Source organism: Mus caroli, chromosome 17, assembly GCF_900094665.2.
Source record: "Mus caroli chromosome 17, CAROLI_EIJ_v1.1, whole genome shotgun sequence".
Classification (NCBI taxonomy): Eukaryota; Metazoa; Chordata; class Mammalia; order Rodentia; family Muridae; genus Mus; species Mus caroli.
In genome coordinates, this window is record NC_034586.1 from 53,947,084 (window position 1) to 53,968,043 (window position 20,960).

Genomic DNA, 20,960 nt, shown 5'->3' on the forward strand with positions numbered 1-20,960 from the left:
ACCGCCAGACTGATTTCCAGAGTGGTTGTACAAGCTTGCAATCCCACCAACAATGGAGGAGTGTTCCTCTTTCTCCACATCCTCGCCAGCATCTGCTGCATTTGTGACTCTTTCAATCACAAGTTCTTCACAATAAAGTGTGTTTTTTTTTTAAATTATAAGTAATTAAAAAGAACGTAAGAGAAACCGAGGATACACAGACGTTTGCTTACATCTTTTCAGAAGTGTTCAAAAACTCTGCTTTGAGGGAGGCAGTTTGGTCACGGTAGGTGCCAGCTGGGTGGTGCAAATGTGGCCCTCATGGGGCTGGGTTGGTTCCTGTGAGGGTGGGGTGTCCCCTTCTCAGTGTCTCGCTTCTTGTCTCATTATGTGATCTCTTTTGTATGTGTCTCTACGATGGATGCCATCTGTCAAAAGGTCCCCACACAAGCTGAGCACAGGCTAGGATCTTCAGTACCATAAGCTAGGCAAGGCCTTTACCTTTGCAGTGTGCTCAGTCTTGGAGATTTTGTTATTAGCAATACCAAATGGGCCAAGACACATGAACTTCTTCATAACATCCCTCAAACATTCTCACAATGTTAGTGAGCAATTGTACCAAGGCACAGTGATGAGGAAGGAGGCCCATGCCACCATGGCCAAGTCTCAGTGGACATACACTGGCACACTCTTTTTATCCTGCATATCAGGATCAAGTCACTAAGTTCAGCTCATACTCAAGAAGGGAGGGATGAAGCCCCATTGCTTGAATAAAGAAGTGTCAGAGAATATTCAACACGTGATCAAAGTACACGATGTATTTTTTATTTATTCTTATTTTTTATTTTTATTAGATATTTTCTTATTTACATTTCAAGTTTATCCCCTTTCCTGGTTTCCCCTCCAAAAGCCCCCTTTACCTTCCTTCCTCTCCCTGCTTTTATGAGACCATTGTGGATGCCAAGAAGTGCTTGCTGACAGGAGCCAGATAAAGCTATCCCCTGAGAGGCTCTGCCAGAGCCTGACAAATACAGAGGTGGATGCTCGCAGCCAATCATTGGACTGAGCATGGGGTCCCCAATGGAGGAGTTAGAGAAAGGTAAGGTCTGAAGTTACTGAAGGGGTTTGCAGCCCTATAGGAGGAACAACAATATCAGCCAACCAGTCCCTCCTGGGCTCCCAGGCACTAAACCACCAACCAAAGAGGAGGGACCCATGGCTCCAGTTGCATGATGTATTTAAATGAAGATGTCATTATAGAGCTGATGGCTTAGTCAGTGAAATCTGTCTGGCAAGCACGAGGATATGAGAGAAACCCCAGGCATATAGAACAGTTATGCACGGTGATACATGTGTTCCATGCCAGCTCTGGGGATGCAGAGAGAGCAGGACCCTGAGACTCACAGGAGTTATGGCTACCCACATGACACCTGTCTAAAGTCAAGCCAGCCAAACTTCTAGCAGAGATAAAGTCCTACTCTTTAGGCCCTGTTCCTTACTGAGAGGTGACTGGGAGTGCTGGGTGCTGGGGAAGGAGAAACAACCAGTTGAGGGGGTGGCCAGTGGTTGGGTGGCCATGCTTCTGTGTGTGCCTTGTGTCCATGCACATAAGGCAGCACTAACTAGACTTAGTGGCTTATAAAAAAAGACATAGTTGGATGAGGGTGAGTTTGGGGGCTGTGGGAGAAGGAAAATAGGGGTGAATATGATCATATTTCATTGTATGAATATAATTCTCATGGATAAAGCAAACTTACTTTAAGGAGAGAAGTAGAGATGAACATACAAATGCTTAGCAGTGGCCGTGAGTTGGCTGTGTCCCTGTAGGGCTTGGTTGTGATTCTCACAGCACTGGTGCTAGTCTGGGAGAAATCCTCTTTGTGGCTATTTGGGTTTCTGTGACTGTATTCAGCATTGAGTGATCAGACATATCTTATAAAGTCCCAAGGGAACTGGGCATGGTGGCCATGCCTCTAATCCCAGCACTTGGGGGTATGGGGTGGAGGTGGTGAGGCAGGTATATCTCGTGAGTTTCAGGCCAGGCTGGTCTACATAGTGAGTTCCAAGGCAGCTAGGCTACAGAGTCACCAGCACCTCACTGAAGAGATGCTCTGGTGACAATTTCAGTGAAACGGAAGGAACAAACTCAAGAGAGCTGCTGCGCCCTATGGCCACTCTAGCTAAGAGAGGCTGCCATCTTAAGTGTGAGCTGTCTTCATGGCATAGTTATCTGTTTGTTTGGGAGAAACATGGAAGGGGGCTGGGAGGTGCCTCAGTGGGAGAAGACGGCTGCCGTGAAGCCCTGATTGCCTGTTCTGATGCGGTGGCTTGTGCTTTGTGCCCTGTGCCTGTGACCCTAGCCATTTATACGTATGGTAAGATGCTCACCATCCTTGGCTGAGTGCCAGTTTCTTGTCTGGAAAACAGGGGCCAATATTCAACTGTACCTTTAAGGACATGAGCTGGCTTGTATTGATTGATAGGATCTAGACTCTCCTGGGAAACATGTCTCCTTGCACACCTGTGAGGGGTGACCTAGGTTCGGGTAGCCTTTGGCTGTGCCTGTGGCTGATTATCTTAATTAGGTTAATTGAGGTGGCAAGAACCATGCTGAATTTGGGTGGCCTGAGGACCCTCGACTGGTAGAAAGGAGACAGCAAGCTGAGCACCGCCGGCACTCATTGCTGTCTTCCTGGTAACTGCAGGTGCTGCTTCCTTTACATCCCCATCACCATGGACTGTACCCTCAAACCGGGAGCCCAAATAAACCCTTCTCTAAACAGCTTTGTTGACATATTTTTAACTGTATCTTTTACAGGGGCAGAGGACCCTTGTGTACTGTGGCATACGTGTGACTGTCAGAGGAAAAGCTGCCAGAGTACGGTCTCTGCTTCCTTCCACTATGTGGGTTGGATGGATCTCAGGTTGTCAAGCTCAGTGGCAAATAGCTTCACCTGCTGAACTATCTCTAGCTCTTATCAAAGTATGTTCTCACAGCGATATGATGAGGATCTAGTAAGGCTTCAGTGAATGGCTAATGCATGGAAGGTATTCAGTGAGCAGCACTGACCCTGGTCATTGTCTATGAGTGATGTTGACGCTTTTGGCACTTGAGGGTAGGCAATGATTTGTCCTCCTCACTATGGAATACAAGCAAAAAGATCCAGGGGACACAGACTGTAGTTATAAGTGTGACCCAGGTGGGAGTGGAGATAATGGCTGTCCAAAGGAGCCAATGTCTAAGAGGAGACCTGGGAAATCTCCAACCCAGGATTCCAGCCTAGAGAATGGAGCACCCACATCTGGGGGTGGGTCTTCCCACCTCACTGAGCCTAATATAGACAGCCCCTCACAAGCATGTCCTCAGGCTAATCTAATCAAGGCCGTCCCTCACAGGCAAGCATTCTGTCCATTAAACTCAGCAGAAACGGTGCTAGCCAAAACAAGATTCACATAGATGCTACAAACTTTAAGGAAAACTGGATTCTGAACAGGGACTTTTCACATTCTTCCAGTTCCAGGATTCCTTCCATGTCTAGTGTGTGTGTGTGTGCATAAGTGTTTGCCTAAGTATGAATGCATGTGTATACATGGGGTAATACATGTGAATGTGTGTATGTATGTGCATTTATATGTGTGCATGTATTCCTGTTTGTGTGTTGGTATGTGTGTGTGTGTGAGTGTGTGCAAACGTTTATGTGTGAATGAGTGTGCACATCTTTGTGTGTTCATGAGCATGTGCGTGTGCAAGTGTGTGCTGCATTCAAGTATGGAGGTCAGAAAGCAGCCTCAGGTCTGGGTCTTCACGTTCCACATTATTCATTCAGGTCTGTCTCATTTATGCTGCTCCACACTCCAGGCCAGCTGGCCCAGGAGCTTCCAGCAGGTTTTCCTGTCTCCATCTCTCATCTTGCTATAAGGATGCTGAAGAAGCTGGGATCCTAGCACTCAGGAGGCAGAGACAGGAGGAATCTCTGTGAGTTTGAGGCTGGCCTGGTCTACTTAGTAAGTTCCAGGACAGCCAGGCTACATAGTGAGACTGTCTGAGCATACCAGCCATTTTCATCTCCATTAGAGACAACCATGACTCCATTCCATGAAAGACTATGGAAATGGGCCCTACTGACATTCTCTCATAGAATGGGGGTGAATATGATCAGAGTAATTAAGATGTGTATGAAAATGTCATCATCAAGTCCATTATTATGCATAGTAGATACATATATTAACAAGGCATTTAAGTTTGTACATTATTATCACCACAGAGGACCTTCAGCTCTAGTGTGTTTTTGTGTGGCTAGGGACGATCACTGCTGATGCTGTGGTGAAAGCACTCATGAGACTGTCCCACCTGGGAGGATGCTATGGAGAACTGTGGAGATGTCTAGGAGGGATGGAGGGTAAGCCTGACTCTGAGTCATCACACCTCAGGTCTTAGCCTCTCTCTCCTGTGCCGCTTTGACAGCTGTGCCCCAGCTGCATGTGGTCTTGAAGGTGCCAGAGCATACAGAGGTTAATTTTGTCATTATGGGGAAGCTGTCATCCATTGAAGGGTGAGATGTTTATGTTGGTGAGGTTGCTTTGTGGTCATCTATGCCCCATGAAACTTGCCTTCACTCATTCTTTTGCAACTAAGTCCAATAACATCACTGCATCACCAAGTTGGATTTGAGTGGAATTGTCACTTTGGTGTGTCACTGGTGCTCTGTCTTGGATGAGTAGAGGTTAGTTCATGACTCCCCAGGAGAGGTTTATGTAATGATGTAAAAACATGGGGCTCAGGGCTAGCTAGATTTCATAGTCCTGAAAGGTGCTATGTTGGCTGCTGGGTGACAAAAGACATAGCCCACTCAGCTATGAATTCTGCCCACAAGACTGACTTTACCAGCACAATAGTGGCTCTGATGTTATGAGGTAATCAACTTCTCTCTGGTTGGATCTGAGGTCCATTCCACAATACATGCCTGGTACTGTAAGCTCATCAAAACCCTGAGGCTGGAGAAGTCATTGGTCATTGAGGGGACTGAATACTGTTGCTTGGTTCTCTTGACACAGTGTCAAGCTGTCTTCCTAAGTATTTCTGTTTACATCTATGGAAAAATGCCACTCTGGGCTTTGACCTGAGAATGAGAAGTCTTTCATGAATTGTGATAGATGTAGAGACTCATGGCTGCACAGGGTGCTGAAAGTGACAAATGATTAATCAGATCTGCATAAGACATTCATACCATCCCTTCTAAGGCTCAAGGAACACTGTTAAGAGAGGAAAGGAGAATGTGAGAGCTGGACAATAGGGAGAAAGACTGTGAAATGCCACCTTCAGGGGAAGAAACAGCCACTTCAAGCATGATCCCACAACAGTTGTGAATGCACGTAATATGTCTGCAGAGTGCAGGACAGATGGAGGAGGAGCGCAGGTTCTTACCCCTCACTGCTAAACGATTTGCTAAAGATTCAGGGAAATGAGCAATTATTGACTTCATTTGTGTATCCACTGATGACCCCAACAGACTCCAAAATATAGTCTCAATCCAGAGGGGCCCTGCTCAAGCAAAATGGTCACAAAGAGAACCCCAAAATCATGAGTCTGGGAAAAAGACAGTAGGGATGGAGTGGGATAAGGAATGGAAAGGAAATAAGAGCAGGGAAGAGAAATTGTCAAATAAGAGAAATAATCAATAAAGATGGGGAAAAGGTAAGGTTCAGAAAGGTGAGTCACCTCTTGTGGATACCTTGGGTGGGCCTACCATGCATCAGGATTTGATAACACTTCTTGGTAACAGGTCTTAATTGGCCAGACAGTGCTCAGGGCATTTCTTACACCAGGCTACGCTCCAGGCATGTAAGCATTGGGAAGTCAAGTCTATTGCATCTCTCGGTGCTGGAGAATCAAAGTCTAGCTCTTGAGAATACTCATGTGCTTCTGGGAATGGGGTCAGCCTCTGAGCCCCTTAAAGAAAATTGACTCAACATAAAAAAGGCTTGAGGATACACTGGGATCCTGAACACCCAGTGTGGTTGCAGGCTGTCTAATAAAGACTTTCCATGGGCTTAAATCCACGTTTGAGCAGTCTTCTTGGTGAATACTCCCATAGCAGTATAGATACCACCTTTGTGGCTGAGCACATCACTGACACCTTCTTTGCACTTTGACACTTGTGAGTTTCTGTGTCAAACACCATGCACTGAACAAAGACACTTCTACAACAGGGTGTGAGTGCTGCCAATCATGATGGTGTCACCAGTGAGAACTCCATACCAGTTAAGCACAGTGATGTTTTTGAAGCTTTCAATGGTGATCACATCAGATTGAAACATGTTTCTTAGAAGATACTGACTGGGCATGATAACAAGACTAGTTATGACGTAGTTTGAGCATATTCATGCCCTTGTTGCTAACATGTTTCTCCTCCTCATTCCAGCCACTCTACTCCTCTTCCCAACTCTCCCTTCTACTTCCATGCCTTTTTTGATGAAATCCAGTGGATTTCTTTGAAGAAAAAATTATTGGTTTATATCTATTTACATTTAAAATGCTATCCCCTATCCCAGTTTCCTCTCCACAAACCCTCTATTCCCTCCCCCATACTCTCTGCTTCTATGAGGATGCTCCTCTACCTACCCACCCACTCCTTGCTCAGTGCCCTAACATTTCCCTATGCTGGGGCATTGAGAGCCTCCACAGCACCAAGGGCCTCCCCTCCCATTGATGCCAGATAAGGCCATCCTCTGCTACATATCCATGTGTACTCTTTGGTTGGTGGTTTAGTCCCTGGGAAATCTGGGTGTGTGTGTGTGAGGTTGGTTAATACTGTTGTTCTTCCTATAGGGTTGCAAACTCCTTCAGCTCCTTCAGCCTTTCTCCTAACTCCTCTATTGGGGTCCCACCTCCTCCTTTCTCCCTCCCAGCTCTCTCTTTTCCTCTACCTCCCATGATTATTTTCTTCCCCATTCTGAGTAGGACTGAAGCATCCACATTTTGGTCTTTTCTTCTTGGGAGTCATATGGTCTGTGAGTTGCATCATGGGTATTCTGAACCTTTTTTCTTTTTTGGCTAATATCCACTTATCAGTGAGTACATAACATGCGATTTCTTTTGTGACTGGGTTACCTCACTCAGGATGATATTTTCTAGATCCATCCATTTGTCTGCAAATTTCATGGAGTCAATATTTTTAATAGCTGAGTAGTACTCCATTATGTAAATGTACCACATTTTCTGTATCCATTCCTATGTTTAAGGACATCTGGGTTCTTTCCAGCTTCTGGCTATTACAAATAAGGCTGCTATGAACATAGTAGAGCATGTATCCTTGTTATATGTTGTAGCATCTTTTGGGTATATGCCCAGGAGTGGTATAGCTGGGTCCTCAGTACTGTGTCCAATTTTCTGAGGAGCCACCAAGCTGATTTCCAGAGTGGTTGTACCAGCCTGCAATCCCACCAGCAATGGAGGAGTGTTTCTCTTTCTCCACATCCTTGCCCGCATCTGCTGTCACCTGAATTTTTGATCTTAGCCACTCTGATTGGTGTGAGGTGGAATCTCAGGGTTGTTGTGATTTGAATTTTTCTGATGACTAAGGATGTTGAACATTTCTTTAAGTGCTTCTCAGCCATTTGAGATTCCTCAGTTGAGAATTCTTTGTTTAGGTCTGTATCCCATTTTTAATAGGGTTATTTGGTTCTCTGGAGTCTAACTTCTTGAGTTCTTTGTATATTTTGGATATTAGTCCTCTATCAGATGTTGGGTTGGTAAAGATTTTTTCCCCAATCTGTGAGTTGCTGTTTTGTCATATTGACAGTCTCCTTTGCCTTACAGAAGCTTTTTAATTTTATGAGGTCCCATTTGTCAATTGTTGATCTTAGAGCCTGAGCCATTGGTGTTCTGTACAGGACAAATTTTCCCCTATGCCAATGTGTTCGAGGTTCTTTCCCACTTTCTTTTCTATTAGACTCAGCGTATCTGGTTTTATGTGGAGGTCCTTGATCCACTTGGACTTGAGCTTTGTACAGGAGATAAGAATGGATCAGTTTGTATTTTTTTACATCCTAACTGCCAGTTGAACCAGCAACATTTGTTGAAAATGCTGTTTTTTTCCTCACTGGATGACTTTGACTTCTTTGTCAAAGATCAAGTGACCATAGGTGTGTAGGTTCACTTTTGGGTCTTCAACTTTATTCCATTGATCTACGTTCCTGTCACTGTACCAATACCATGAAGGTGTTTTTTTTTTTTTTCTTCTTCTTTTTTTAAAATCATATTGCTCTGTAGTACAGCTTGAGGTCAGGGATGGTGATTCCCCCAGAGGCTCTTTGATTGTTGAGATTGTTTTTTTGCTATCCTGGGTTTTTTGTTATTCCAAATGAATTTGAGTTGGGATTTTGATAGGGATTGCACTGAATTTGTAGATTGCTTTTGGTAAGATGGTCATCTTTCCATCTTCTGAGGTCTTTGTTTCTTTCTTCAGAGACTTGAAGTTATTGTCATACAGATCTTTCAATTGCTTGGTTAGAGTCACACCAAGATATTTTATATTATTTGTGACTATTGTGAAGGGTGTCATTTCTCTAATTCCTTACTCAGCCCGTTTATCCTTTGAGTAGAGGAAAACTACTGATTTGTTTGAGTTAATTTTATATCTAGCCACTAAGCTGAAGTTGTTTATCAGCTGTAGGAGTTCTCTGGTAGATTTTTTTTTAGGGTTATTTATGTATTCTACCACATCATCTGCAAATAGTGATATATTGACTTCCTCCTTTCTAATTTGTATCCCTTTGACCTCCTTTTGTTGCCTAATTGCTCTGGGTAGAACTTTGAGTACTATATTAAATGATAGGGGAAAAGTGGACAGCCTTGGGTGTGGTGTGTGTGGTATGGTGTGGTGAGTGTATGCTGATGATGCATGTGGTGTGTATGGTGTGGTGTATGTGGTGTGGTGTGTGGTGGTGGTGATAATGATGATGATGGTGGTGGTCTCTCTGTCTCTGTCTGTCTCTTTCTATCTCTGCCTCTCTCTCTCTCTCTCTGCCTCCCCCCTCTGTCTTCCTCTGTCTGTCTGTCTGTCTCTCTCTGCCACCCTCTCTCTGTCTCCCTCTGTCTCTCTCTCTGTCTTCTTTCTCTGTCTCTGTCTCTTTCTCTATGTCTGTCTGTCTGTCTGTCTGTCTGTCTCTTTGGTGTGATGTATGTGGTGTGTGTGTATTCTACAAGGTTGACATGATGACAGAATTCAATTTTCTTAGCAGCAAACTCATGGATCCTGGTGATAAATGCAGCATGACTTTACTGAAAAGGCTTTGTGATCTTGAAGAGTGGATTGACCTCACTGTGGGCAGCACATGCAATCTCACTTGTTTGGTGCAATGAAAGAAGAGAATGAGAGGTAGGAGGGGGATGGTAATGTTGAAAAAAGAATAGTAGAGAGGAAACTGGGGTTGGAGAGAGATGGGGTAGATGGTAAGAGATGGAGAAAGAGGGAAGGAAATGGAGAGAAAGACAGAGAGACAGAGAGAGACACAAAGAGAGACACACAGAGACAGAGAGAGGAAGGGAAAGGGAAAGAGAAAGGAAGAGGGAGGGGGAGGGGAAGGGTAAGGGGAAGGGAGAGGGAGAAATGTGTACACTAGCTAGATTTAAGGGAGAAATTAGGGGGTTGCCAGTCTGTCCACCTCTGATGGTGGCAACTCAGCAGAAAGCTGCTGGGCTCTGTCTGGCTTTGTTGAGCAACCCTGACTCCACCCCTTTTCTTCCCCACAAAGCAAGCTTTTAAAGGGAAGGTTCTCTTCATTGAATGACTGCCACAGTACGATGTGGGGCTTTTGGCTGCTCCTCTTTTGGGGTGAGTATGAGGTTGAATGGGGCAAGGCATGGATGGCTGAGGTGTGGGCTGGAAATAGGTTGCAGGGAGAAAGGCCAACCTTGGAGGGGTCCGGCCCATAGGCTAATGTCTGTTGCACACAGCAAACCTTACCTTGGGAAACCTTTGACAAAATTCCTTGACTTAGGGAAGTTTATTCACCAGTGTAGATCTTCCTGTAGCTGTTCATTTGGCATGTCTGTGTTTGTGAGCCATCTCAGTTCTAGTTAGAATTTAGCATGGAGTAAACTTGTGAGGCTCCGGTGCGTGCATCTGGGATGGTGCAAGGGGGATGGAAGCCCACACAGCAATGGAAACAGTCTCCTTACCATTGCGTAGCCCTTCATTATCAGCCGTAGCTCACAAAGCAGAACATGGGCACAAAGGAGGTAACTTGCTGTGCTTGGGCAACAGTTTAGTGTGTAAAGTGCTTGTCCTGCAAGCACAAAGATCTGGGTTTGATCCCAGAATTTATGTTAAAAAGCCAAGTATGCGGTACACTTCTACCTCTGGCTCTGGAGAGTAGAGAAGGAAGATTCCCTGGTTCTTGATGGCCAGCTAGCCTAGCCCAATTGGTGGATTCCAGATCAGTGAGAAAGCCTGTCTCTGAACAATTAAGGTAGATGGAACTGGAGAAAGGTGTTTGAGGTTATCCTCTGGTTCCTACATGCCAGTACACACAAGTGCATGTTCACCTGCACTACACATTGCACAATGCCATGCACACACAACACAAGTGCAACGCATACACAGACATGCAATGCACACAAAAGGCACATGTGTACTCACAGATGCAAAAAGAAATACTGTTAGCAAGTCTTAGCTAATGAGGGGTAGAGCCACGGTGTAAAATCATTCCAGCTCTGGCCTTGTTCAAACTCTTAGCCATGACTGGTTTGTGCTGTGGGAGTCAGCGAAGATAGTCCCCTTCTAGAAATAGACTCGGGGCTACACCTCCCTTTTCTGGCCCCTGTTGCTTTTGTTTTGGGCACTAGCGTGTTTCACTGTGTGATCTTCCATGTCACTGGTTTTCTCGCATGTTTGCAAGATTTTTTTCCCCATTATTTTAAATTTAAAGATGGGAGCTATGGATTTCCGGTTTTAGGGATGAGAAGAGGGATCTATTTTGGCTCACAGTTTGAGATGGTATGTTCTGCCATGTTGTGGAAGCCTTGGAAGAGTCATGGTTAGATGGTGGGCTGGCACTGTTTTCTGCTTGTTGACTGTGAAGCAGAGAGCTAAGAAGTTGGACTGGCGTACGTATTTTCAGGTTCCCTCCCATGGCCTCATCTCTAAACTTCCTCAGACAACACCACCATCTGGTGACCAATAGGTTAAACACATGATTGTGTGGGTTACATTTCACATCCAAACCACAGCAAACAGCTAGCCTGCATACATATATGTACATTACATGTACATATATGTGTCTTACACACATAAAAGCAATAATTTTAATATTGTCTCAAGAATGAACTTAAAATAATATCATGCTTATTTACTTAAATACATTTTAATTTATTCTTTGAGGATTTCATACATAAAGGCAGTAATTTTGATCACCTGCACCTGCATGCTACTCTACTCTCAGACCTCTCTTCACTGTGACCATCCCTAACATCATGTCCTACTTTAAAAAAACCCACTGAAATGAACAAGCACTTCCTAGATGCACTTGGGCATAGGGTCATCCAACTGGAGAGCAGGTGACCTTCTGGGGCATATCCCTGAAGCAAGAGGATTCTCCTCTTAGCAGCCATTGACTCTCGGTAGATCATTAGCTGAGGATGGGATAAGACTAGAATGTTGGCTGGCTTGACCGTGCAGGTTTCATGTAGGCAGCCACAACTGACATGAATGTTTAACTAAAATCATGCTTGGAAGACAGCTTCCCCCAGTCCTCCCCACCTCCCAACTCTGGCTCAGAAATTATTGCAGAAGATGGGGCAACACTCTACCCATCTAGCCTATTTCTCATGGAATCGAACTGCTCACTGTGGGATTAAAACTTCCTGCGAGAGCAGGATGGATACTTTTATGGTAATTTATTATTTTAGGGTTTCTATTGCTGTGACGAAACACCATGGCCAAAAAGCAACTTGGATAAGAAAAGTGTTTACTTGGCTTACATTTCACATCACAGTTCATCAGTGAAGGAAGCCAGGGCAGGAAATCAAACAGCATGTGAATCTGGAGGCTGCAGCTGATGTAGAGGCCATGGAAGGTGCTGCATCCAGAAATCTGAGGATGGCACCACCCATGATGGGCTTAGCCCCCCCCCCCCCCCCCCGTCAATCATGGATTAAGAAAATGCCTTACAGGCTTGCCTGCAATTACATCTGTACTGGCTGGTTTTGTGTGTCAACCTGACAACAACTAAAATCATCAGAGAGGAAGGAGCCTCAGCTGAGGAAATGACTCTATAAGATCCTGCTATAAGGCATTTTGTCAATCAGTGATTGATGGGGGAGAGCCCAGCCCATTGTTGGTAGTTTCATCTCTGGCTGGTGTCCTGGATTCTATAAGAAGCAGGCTTAGCAAGCCCTGAAGGCAAGTCAGTGAGCAGCCCCTTCCATGGCCTCTGCATCAGCTCCTGCCTCCAGGTTCCTACCCAGTGTGAAAGTCTTAAAACGTTAAAGAAAGTGCTGCAGGAAGGGATTTTTAAATATTCTCACACAAAGAAATAACAAATGTTTTAGAGGAAGCATAAAAGCTAGAAACAAAACAAGACCTCCACACAAAAAGACATGAAAATAGGGGTAGGCGGGGCTAGTTGGGAAAGAGAGGGGTCAACAGATAAAGGTAGGTGCATGAGCACCGTATAGAGCATACTCCTGAATATACAAACCACCACCAGTAGCAACACCAACAAAAATGTAGGGCTCAGAGAGATGTCTCTGCAGGAAGGCACTGGCTGCTCTTGAAGAGAACCTGGGTTCAGGTCCCAGCACCATATGGTGCCTGTCAAACACCTGTAAACCAAGTTCCAGAGGATCCTTTTAGTCTGTGTGGACACTGCACTCCTTAAAAACAAAAACCCTAACAAGTGCAAAGAAATCAGGAGTGTGCTGTGAAAATTGTGGAAAATGACATGGTTTCCTCAGTGGGAGTTCCCATCCAGCTTTGTTTGAGCATAGCCAACTTTTTTTCTTTCTTTTTTTCTTAGATATCTTCTTCATTTACATTTCAAATGCTATCCCCAAAGTCCCCTATACCCTCCCCCAGCCCTGCTCCCCAACCCACCCACTCCTGCTTCCTGGCCCTGACATTCCCCTGTACTGGGGCAAATCTTCCCAAGACCAAGGGACTCTCCTCCCATTGATGGCCAACTAGGCCATCCTCTGCTACATATGCAGCTAGAGACATGAGCTCTGGGGGTACTGGTTAGGTCATATTGTTGTTCTTCCTATAGGGTTGCAGACCCCTTTAGCTCTTTGGGTGCTTTCTCTAGCTCCTTCATTAGGGGCCCTGTGTTCCATCCAATACATGACTGTGAGCATCCACTTCTGTATTTGCCAGGCACTCCACAGCCAACTTTTTAACAGTTTATGCCTGTTCCTCCTCTTCACAGGCTTCAGTGGGATGAACAGATGGGGGATGACCACACTTCCCACCCTGGGACAAAGACTTCATGGTGAGTCGCTTAAAGAGAACAAATGACTGGCTTGAACAAGGTGGATATTTTTTTGGGGGGGGAGCTCTCCTGCCCCAGCAGATGACCCTTACACGTTGTGGGACCCAGTTAAAGGTAGAAGCAATGGGATGTAGGTTCCCAGGTTCCTGCTCCAGGACAGTCCATTCATGCTCTAAAATTACTGTGCAACCCTAGGCAAGATATGTAATCTCTCTGGTGTTCAGTTCCCTCAAGGGTGGGCTTTAAAGACCTATGTGCATATTATTACTGGATGCTGCGAGTCCTCTCTTCTAGTAAGTCGCTGCCCAACAATATTCTGCAGTCTTAACATAAATTCTCTCTCTCTTTGTTCTCTCATTCTTGTGGAGACAGTAATAGGGACATTAGGATGTCCTTTTCTGTTTTGTAATTCTGGAATTAAAACCTGGTTATTAGATCCGAGCTTGCTTTGGGTCTGTGTAATTCAGTTTTGACTATAATAAATATCCGAGTCAATCAGTTTATAAAAGGAAGAGGTTCATTTTGGCTTGTATTGATAGGGATCTCTGTCTGTGGTTGGTTAGTGCTGGGAGCCTCCCTGGCTGGGATGGGTTGAAGTGGGATGCAGCATGAAATGCAGACCAAAGACTGATGACCTCCAGCCTTGTAGGGAACAACTCGTTCTTACTCGTTTGTGCTTCATTAAGCATGGGGGAAAATTTAACTCTTTATCTCTCTTATTACTTACTTTATGATTCTCTATGCTTGCATAAGCACCGGAAAACTTAACTCTTACATACTTTATAAACAAGGACAGAGCTTGGGGAATTCAGTGGAGGATTTATTGGGAAAGTTCCTTTCTCTCTGGCCTGGAAGCCTGACCTCTTACTGGGAAGGCAAGAGGGAGGCTTGTGGCAAATGATGTTTAGTGAACCAGGAAAAGAAAGTCATGCTTGCAGAAAGAAAAATGTTTACATAGGCAAAATGTACAGAAACACATGAAATTATACAGTCACATATTTTGTTGGATCCAACCACCTGTCTCATCCACTCCACAAGTATTCACGCATACTTACATACATAGACCTATACTTACACACACACACACACACACACACACACACACACACACACACACACACACACACGTATTTGGTGGATGGAGCAAAAGCCCCTATGAGTAGGTTTCACTGAGCAAGTGCAGAAAGAACACATCCATTCTGAATGAAAAGTAAGTTCCGACCGTTATTGTTTAGAGAAAGAAAACTTCTACTTTTTTTTTTTATTGAGTATGAAAAAGCTCTGTCCTTGTCAGTATGAAGAAGCCTGCTGTTAAGAAAAGTCCCATCTCTGCCGGGCAGTGGTGGTGCACGCCTTTAATCCTAGCACTTGGGAGGCAGAGGCAGGTGAATTTCTGAGTTCGAGGCCAGCCTGGTCTACAGAGTGAGTTTCGGGACAGCCGGGGCTACACAGAGAAACCCTGTCTTGGAAAAAAAAAGAAAAAAGAAAAATCCTGTCTCATGGTAATAAGAAGCCTCGCTGGTCTCTCTGCTCTCTTATTGTCATTGTTTCTAGTTCTTGTGCTTTTTCAGGATACATGATCACATGGTATTATAAGCATCATTTTTCAAAAGTTCACAACAAGTTCAAACATAAATTCAAACCATAAATTGAAATAAGAAGTTACAACAGAGATTATTTTTATTTTTTAAAATATTTTCTTTTTTTTTTAAAATTGGATATTTTCTTTATTTACATTTCAAATGTTATCCCCTTTCCCGGTCCACTTCATCAAAGTCCTCTATCCCATCTTCCTTCCCCCAGCTTCTATTAGGGTGTTTTTCCACCCACTCCCCCCACCCACTCCCACTTCCCTGCCCTCAGTTCTCTTACACTAGGGCATCAATCGAGCTTTCATAGGACCAAGGACCTCTCTTCCCATTGATGCATGGCAAGGCCATCCTCTGCTACATATGCAGCTGGAGCCATGTGTACTCCTTTGTTGATGGCTTAGTCTCTGGGAGCTCTTGGGGGACTGGTTGGTTGATATTGTTCTTCCTGTGGGGTTGGAATCCTCTTCAACTGCTTCAGTCCTTTTGGTAACTTCTCTAATGTGAATGCCGTGCTCAGTCCAGTGGTTGGCTGTGAGCATCCACTTCTGTATTTGTCAGGCTCTGGCAGGGCCTTTCAGGAGACAGCTATATCAGGCTCCTTTCAGAATGCACTTCTTGGCATCCACAATAGTGTCTGGGTTTGGTGTCTGTATATGGGAGGAATCCCCAGGTGGGGCAGTCTCTGGATGGCCTTTTCTTCAGTATCTGCTCTACACTTTATCTCCATATTTGCTCCTGGAGTATTTTGTTCTCCTTCTAAGAAGGACTGAAGCACCCACACTTTGGTTTTCCTTCTTCTTGAGCTTCATGTGGTCTGTGAATTGTATCTTGGTTATTTGGAGCTTTTGGGCTAATATCCACTTATCAGTGAGTGCATACCGGGTGTGTTCTTTTGTGATTGGGTTACCTTATTCAGGATGATATTGTTTTTAGTTCTACCCTTTTGCCTAAGAATTTCATGAATTCATCATTTTTAATAGCTGAGTAGTATGCAATTGTGTAAATGTACCACATTTCTGTATCCATTCCTCTGTTGAAGGACATCTGGATTCTTTCCATCTCCTAGGTATTATAAACAAGGCTACTATGAACATAGTGGAGCATATATCCTTATTACATGTTGGAGCATCTTCTTGGTATATGCAAGGTGTGGTATAGCTGGGTCCTCAGGTAATACTATGTCCAATTTTCTGAGGAATCGTCAAACTGATTTCTAGAGTGGTTGTGGCAGCTTGCAATTCCACCAGTAATGGAGGAGTGTTCCTCTTTCTCCACATCCTTGCCAGCATCTGCGGTCACCTGAGTTTTTGATCTTAGCCATTCTGACTGGTGTGAGGTGGAATCTCAGGGTTGTTTTGATTTGCATTTCCCTGATGACTGAGGGCATTGAACATTTCTTTAGGTGCTTCTCAGCCATTCAATATTCCTCAGTTGAGAATTCTTTGTTTAGCTCTATACTCCATTTTTTAAACAGGGTTATTTGATTTTCTGGAGTCTAACTTCTTGAGTTCTTTGTATATATTGGATATTAACCCTCTATTGGATGTAAGATTAGTAAAGATCTTTTCCCAATCTGTTGGCTGCCTTTTTGTCCTATTGACAGTGTCCTTTGCCTTAAAGAAGCTTTGCAATTTTATGAGGACCCATTTGTCTATTGTTGCTCTCAGAGCATAAGCCATTGGTGTTCTGTTCAGGAATTTTTCCTCTGTGTCCATGTGTGGGCTCTTCCCCACTTTCTTCTCTATTAGTTTCAGTGTATCTGGTTTTATGTGGAGGACCTTGATCCACTTGGACTTGAGCTTTGTACAAGGAGATAAGAATGGATTGATTTGCATTTTTCTATATGCTGAGTGCCAGTTGTGCCAGTACCATTTGTTAAAAATGCTGTATTTTTTCCCCCACTGGATGGCTTTAGCTCCTTTGTCAAATATCAAGTGACCATATATGTGTTTGGGTTCATTTCTGGGTCTTCAGTACAACAGAGATATTTTGCATGGGTTTCCATTAAGACTAGTTATCTAATTAAACATTCATTATCTGTCACTAGCTCCATAGACTTATTAAGAGTTCAAAACTTATGTCTTAAGTTAGCATGGTTTTGTCAAGAGGCAAATCATCTGCCTCGTGTCTCATTAGTTTAGAGGTTTTGTATAGATATATCCAGTCAATATTTTATTTTCCATCCTTGAACCTACAATAAATTATTCATTCCCAGTTTATGACCTTTAGTTATCAAATAATGTTTTTATGGCTAGCCTAAAAGGCATGTTTTCCTTGATCATAAATCCATTTCAGGCCTCCTTTTAATCTTACTGCAATTAACCTGTGACACATGAAGGTTTACCAAGTACTAGTTGCAGCCTCCATACACCATACATAGAGGGCTCAAAATTACCTATATAAATTAAGGAATTCCATAGAACCATTATTAGGAATTAAGAAATCATCTATTTCTCTACATAGCATTACTACATGAGAGTACATCTTTGTAAATCTGCAGAAAATCTGCCCATCAGGGTGGGCTAATGCCCAGGGATCATCATTCTATTTAATAATAATAGGAAAGGCATAACAAGAATCAGTTCTCTCTTGCGGTTTTAGAGTCTATTCATCACAACCATGCAAAATGATCTGTTACTTTCTCATCTCTCCTAGATGGCTAGCTCCCAAAATTGTGGGTCTTGGACTGGATGAAATAGGGGAAAGCTTACAGAACATCATTTATCTCTCTAGTTCAGGACTGCAGAGAGAGTGTGACCTCTGCTTCTGTCAGAGTGCTTTCCTTGAAAATCAACCCTTCCCCCGTGAAGGGGCTCTTGTGAGGCATCTTCTTACATAATCAAGACAACTCACCTAAATCTATGACATTTGTGTTAATTCTTTGAGATTGTCGTACAAAGAGGCTGTGTGTTTTGATTGTATTCACCTCTCATTCTCCTCTGTCTCCTCCCAGAACCACCATCACCCACCCCTGCCTCCTAGGTCTATGCCCTCTTTTAAAAGTAATGTTATTTTTAAGTATTTTATTTAAAATTAACACCTATATTCCCTTTCTTCCATTTGCTCCTTTATTTTCCTCATCACTTTTCCTCCCAACTTCATGTTCCGTTTTTCTTTTATTTTTTATTTAAAATAATTGAATATTAAAATATAATTATATCATTTGCCCTTCTCTTTCCTCCCTTCAACCTCTCCCATGTCCCCACCCCTGCCATTCTTTACATTTCTGGTCTTTCTTTTTTTTATTTTTAATGTGGACTAGCCTCAATGCAGCCATATTAATTTATTTTTATGTTTTTGTTTTTAAAAATTTTTTTAATTTTAATTTTTTAAAATATTTTTTTATTATGTATTTTCCTCAATTATCCAATGCTATCCCAAAAGTCCCCCAGACCCTCCCCTCTACTCCCCTACCCACACACTGCCACTTCTTGGCACTGGCTTTCCCCCGTACTGAGGCATATAAAGTTTGCAAGACCAAGGGGCCTCTCTTCCCAGTGATGGCCGACTAGGCCATCTTCTGATACATATGCAGCTAGAGACATGAGCTCCGGGGGTACTGGTTAGTTCATATTGTTGTTCCACCTATAGGGTTGCAGACCCCTTTAGCTCCTTGGGTACTTTCTCTAGCTCCTCCATTGGGGGNCCTGTGATCCATCCAATAGCTGACTGTGAGCATCCACTTCTGTNTTTGCNAGGCCCNGGCATAGNCTCACAAGAGACAGCTATATCAGGGTCCTTTCAGCAAAATCTTGCTAGTGTATGCAATGGTGTCAGCGTTTGGAGGCTGATTATGGGATGGATCTCCGGGTATGGCAGTCTCTAGATGGTCCATTCTTTTGTCTCAGTTCCAAACTTTGTCTGTGTAACTCCTTCCATGGGTGTTTTGTTCCCAATTCTAAGGAGGGGCAAAGTGTCCACACTTTGGTCTTCATTCTTCTTCAGTTTGATGTGTTTTGCAAATTGTATCTTGTATCTTGGGTATTCTAAGTTTCTGGGCTAATATCCACTTATCAGTGAGTACATGAAGGGGTGTTGTATTTTTGTCTAAGGCCTTTTCAGCATCTAATGAGATAATCATGTGATTTTTTTTTTCTTTGAGTTTGTTTATATCATGGAATAGGTTGATGGGTTTTCATATATTAACTGTCCCTACATCCCTAGGATGAAGCTTACTTGATCATGGTGAATGATGGTTTTGATGTGCTCTTGGATTTGGTTTGCAAGAATTTTATTGAGTATTTTTGCATTGATATTCATAAGCGAAATTGGTTTGAAGTTCTCTTTGTTTGGTCTTTGTGTGGTTTACATATCAACATAACAGTGACTTCACAACATGAATTAGGTAGTGTTCCTTCTGTTTCGATTTTGTGGAATAATTTGAGAAGTACTAGTACTAGGTTTTCTTTGAAGGTCAGGTAGAATTCTGCACTAAAACCATCTGGCCCTGGGCTTTTTTTTTTTTTTTTTTTTTTTTTTGTTGGGAGAATTTTAATGACTTCTTCTATTTCCTTGTGTACTGGCTAGTTTTGTGTCAACTTGACACAGTCTGGAGTTATCACAGAGAAAGGAGCTTCAGTTGGGGAAATGCCTCCATGAGATCCAGCTGCAAGGCATTTTCTCAATAAGTGATCGAGGGGTGAGGTCCCTTTGTGGGTGGTGCCATCTCTAGGCTTGTAGTCTTGGTTCTATAAGAGAGCAGGATGAGTAAACCAGGGGAAGCAAGCCAGTAAAGAACATCCCTCCATGGCCACTGCATCAGCTCCTGCTCCATGACCTGCTTGAGTTCCAGTACTGACTTCCTTTGGTGATGAACAGCAGTATGGAAGTGTAAGCCAAATAAACCCTTTCCTCCCCAACTTGCTTCTTGGTCATGATGTTTGTGCAGGAACAGAAACCCTGACTAAGACACCTTGAAAGTTATGGGACTGTTTAGATAGCTTATCTGATTCTGATTTAACTTTGATATGTGGTATCTGTCTATAAAATCATCCATTTCATCTAGATTTTCCAGTTTTGTTGAGTATAGTCTTTTGTAGTAGGTTCTGATGACCTTTTGAATTTCCTCGGTTTCTGTTGTTATAACTCTTTTATTTCTGATTTTGTTAATTTGGATACTGTCTCTGTGCCCTTTAGTTAGTTTGGATAAGGGTTTATCTATCTTGTTGATTTTCTTAAAGTACCAGCTCTTAGTTTTGTTGATTCTTTGTATTGTTCTCCTTGCTTCTAATTGGTTGACTCCAGCTCTGAGTTTATTTCCTGCTATCTATTCCTCTTGTGTGTGTTTGCTCCTCTTTGTTCTAGAGCTTTCAGATGTGTTAAGTTGCTAGTATGTTTCTTTCCAAATTCTTTATGAAGGCACTTAGTGCTATGAATTTTCCTCTTAGTACTGCTTTCATTGTGTCCCATCAGTTTGAGTATGCTGTGCATTCATTTTCATTTAATTCTAGAACATCCTTAATTTCTTTCCTGACCAAATTTCATTAGTTATTCAGTTTCCATCAGTATGTGGGATTTCTGTTGTTTTTGTTGTTATTGAAGAGTAGCCTTAGTCTGTAGTGATCTGATGCAGTGCATGAGATTATTTCATTTTTATTGTAACTGTTTTTTTTTATAGCTTACTAGGAAAATATGCATAATATAGTGTTTCTTTTTTCTTTTCTAATATTTTTATTAGGTATTTTCCTCAATTACATTTCCAATGCTATCCCAAAAGTCCCCCATACCCTCCCCCCCACTCCCCTACCCACCCACTCGCACTTTTTGGCCCTGGCGTTCCCCTGTACTGGGGCATATAAAGTGTGCATGACCAATGGGCCTCTCTTTCCAGTGATGGCCGACTAGGCCATCTTTTGATACATATGCAGCTAGAGACAAGAGCTCCGGGGTACTGGTTAGTTC

General features: G+C 43.2%; 1 protein-coding gene across 1 annotated transcript in view; it reads left to right on the forward strand.

Moving 5' to 3' along the window:
• The first annotated feature begins 9,333 nt into the window (after positions 1-9,333).
• The window catches only part of Adgre1 (adhesion G protein-coupled receptor E1), a 126,456-nt gene continuing 114,829 nt past the window's right edge, over positions 9,334-20,960 (forward strand). The window contains exons 1-3 of the mRNA XM_021186488.2: positions 9,334-9,359; positions 9,736-9,815; positions 13,405-13,467. Of these exons, the coding sequence (XP_021042147.2) occupies positions 9,340-9,359; positions 9,736-9,815; positions 13,405-13,467 (163 nt within the window). The 5' untranslated portion in view covers positions 9,334-9,339. The remainder of the gene's footprint in view (positions 9,360-9,735; positions 9,816-13,404; positions 13,468-20,960) is intronic.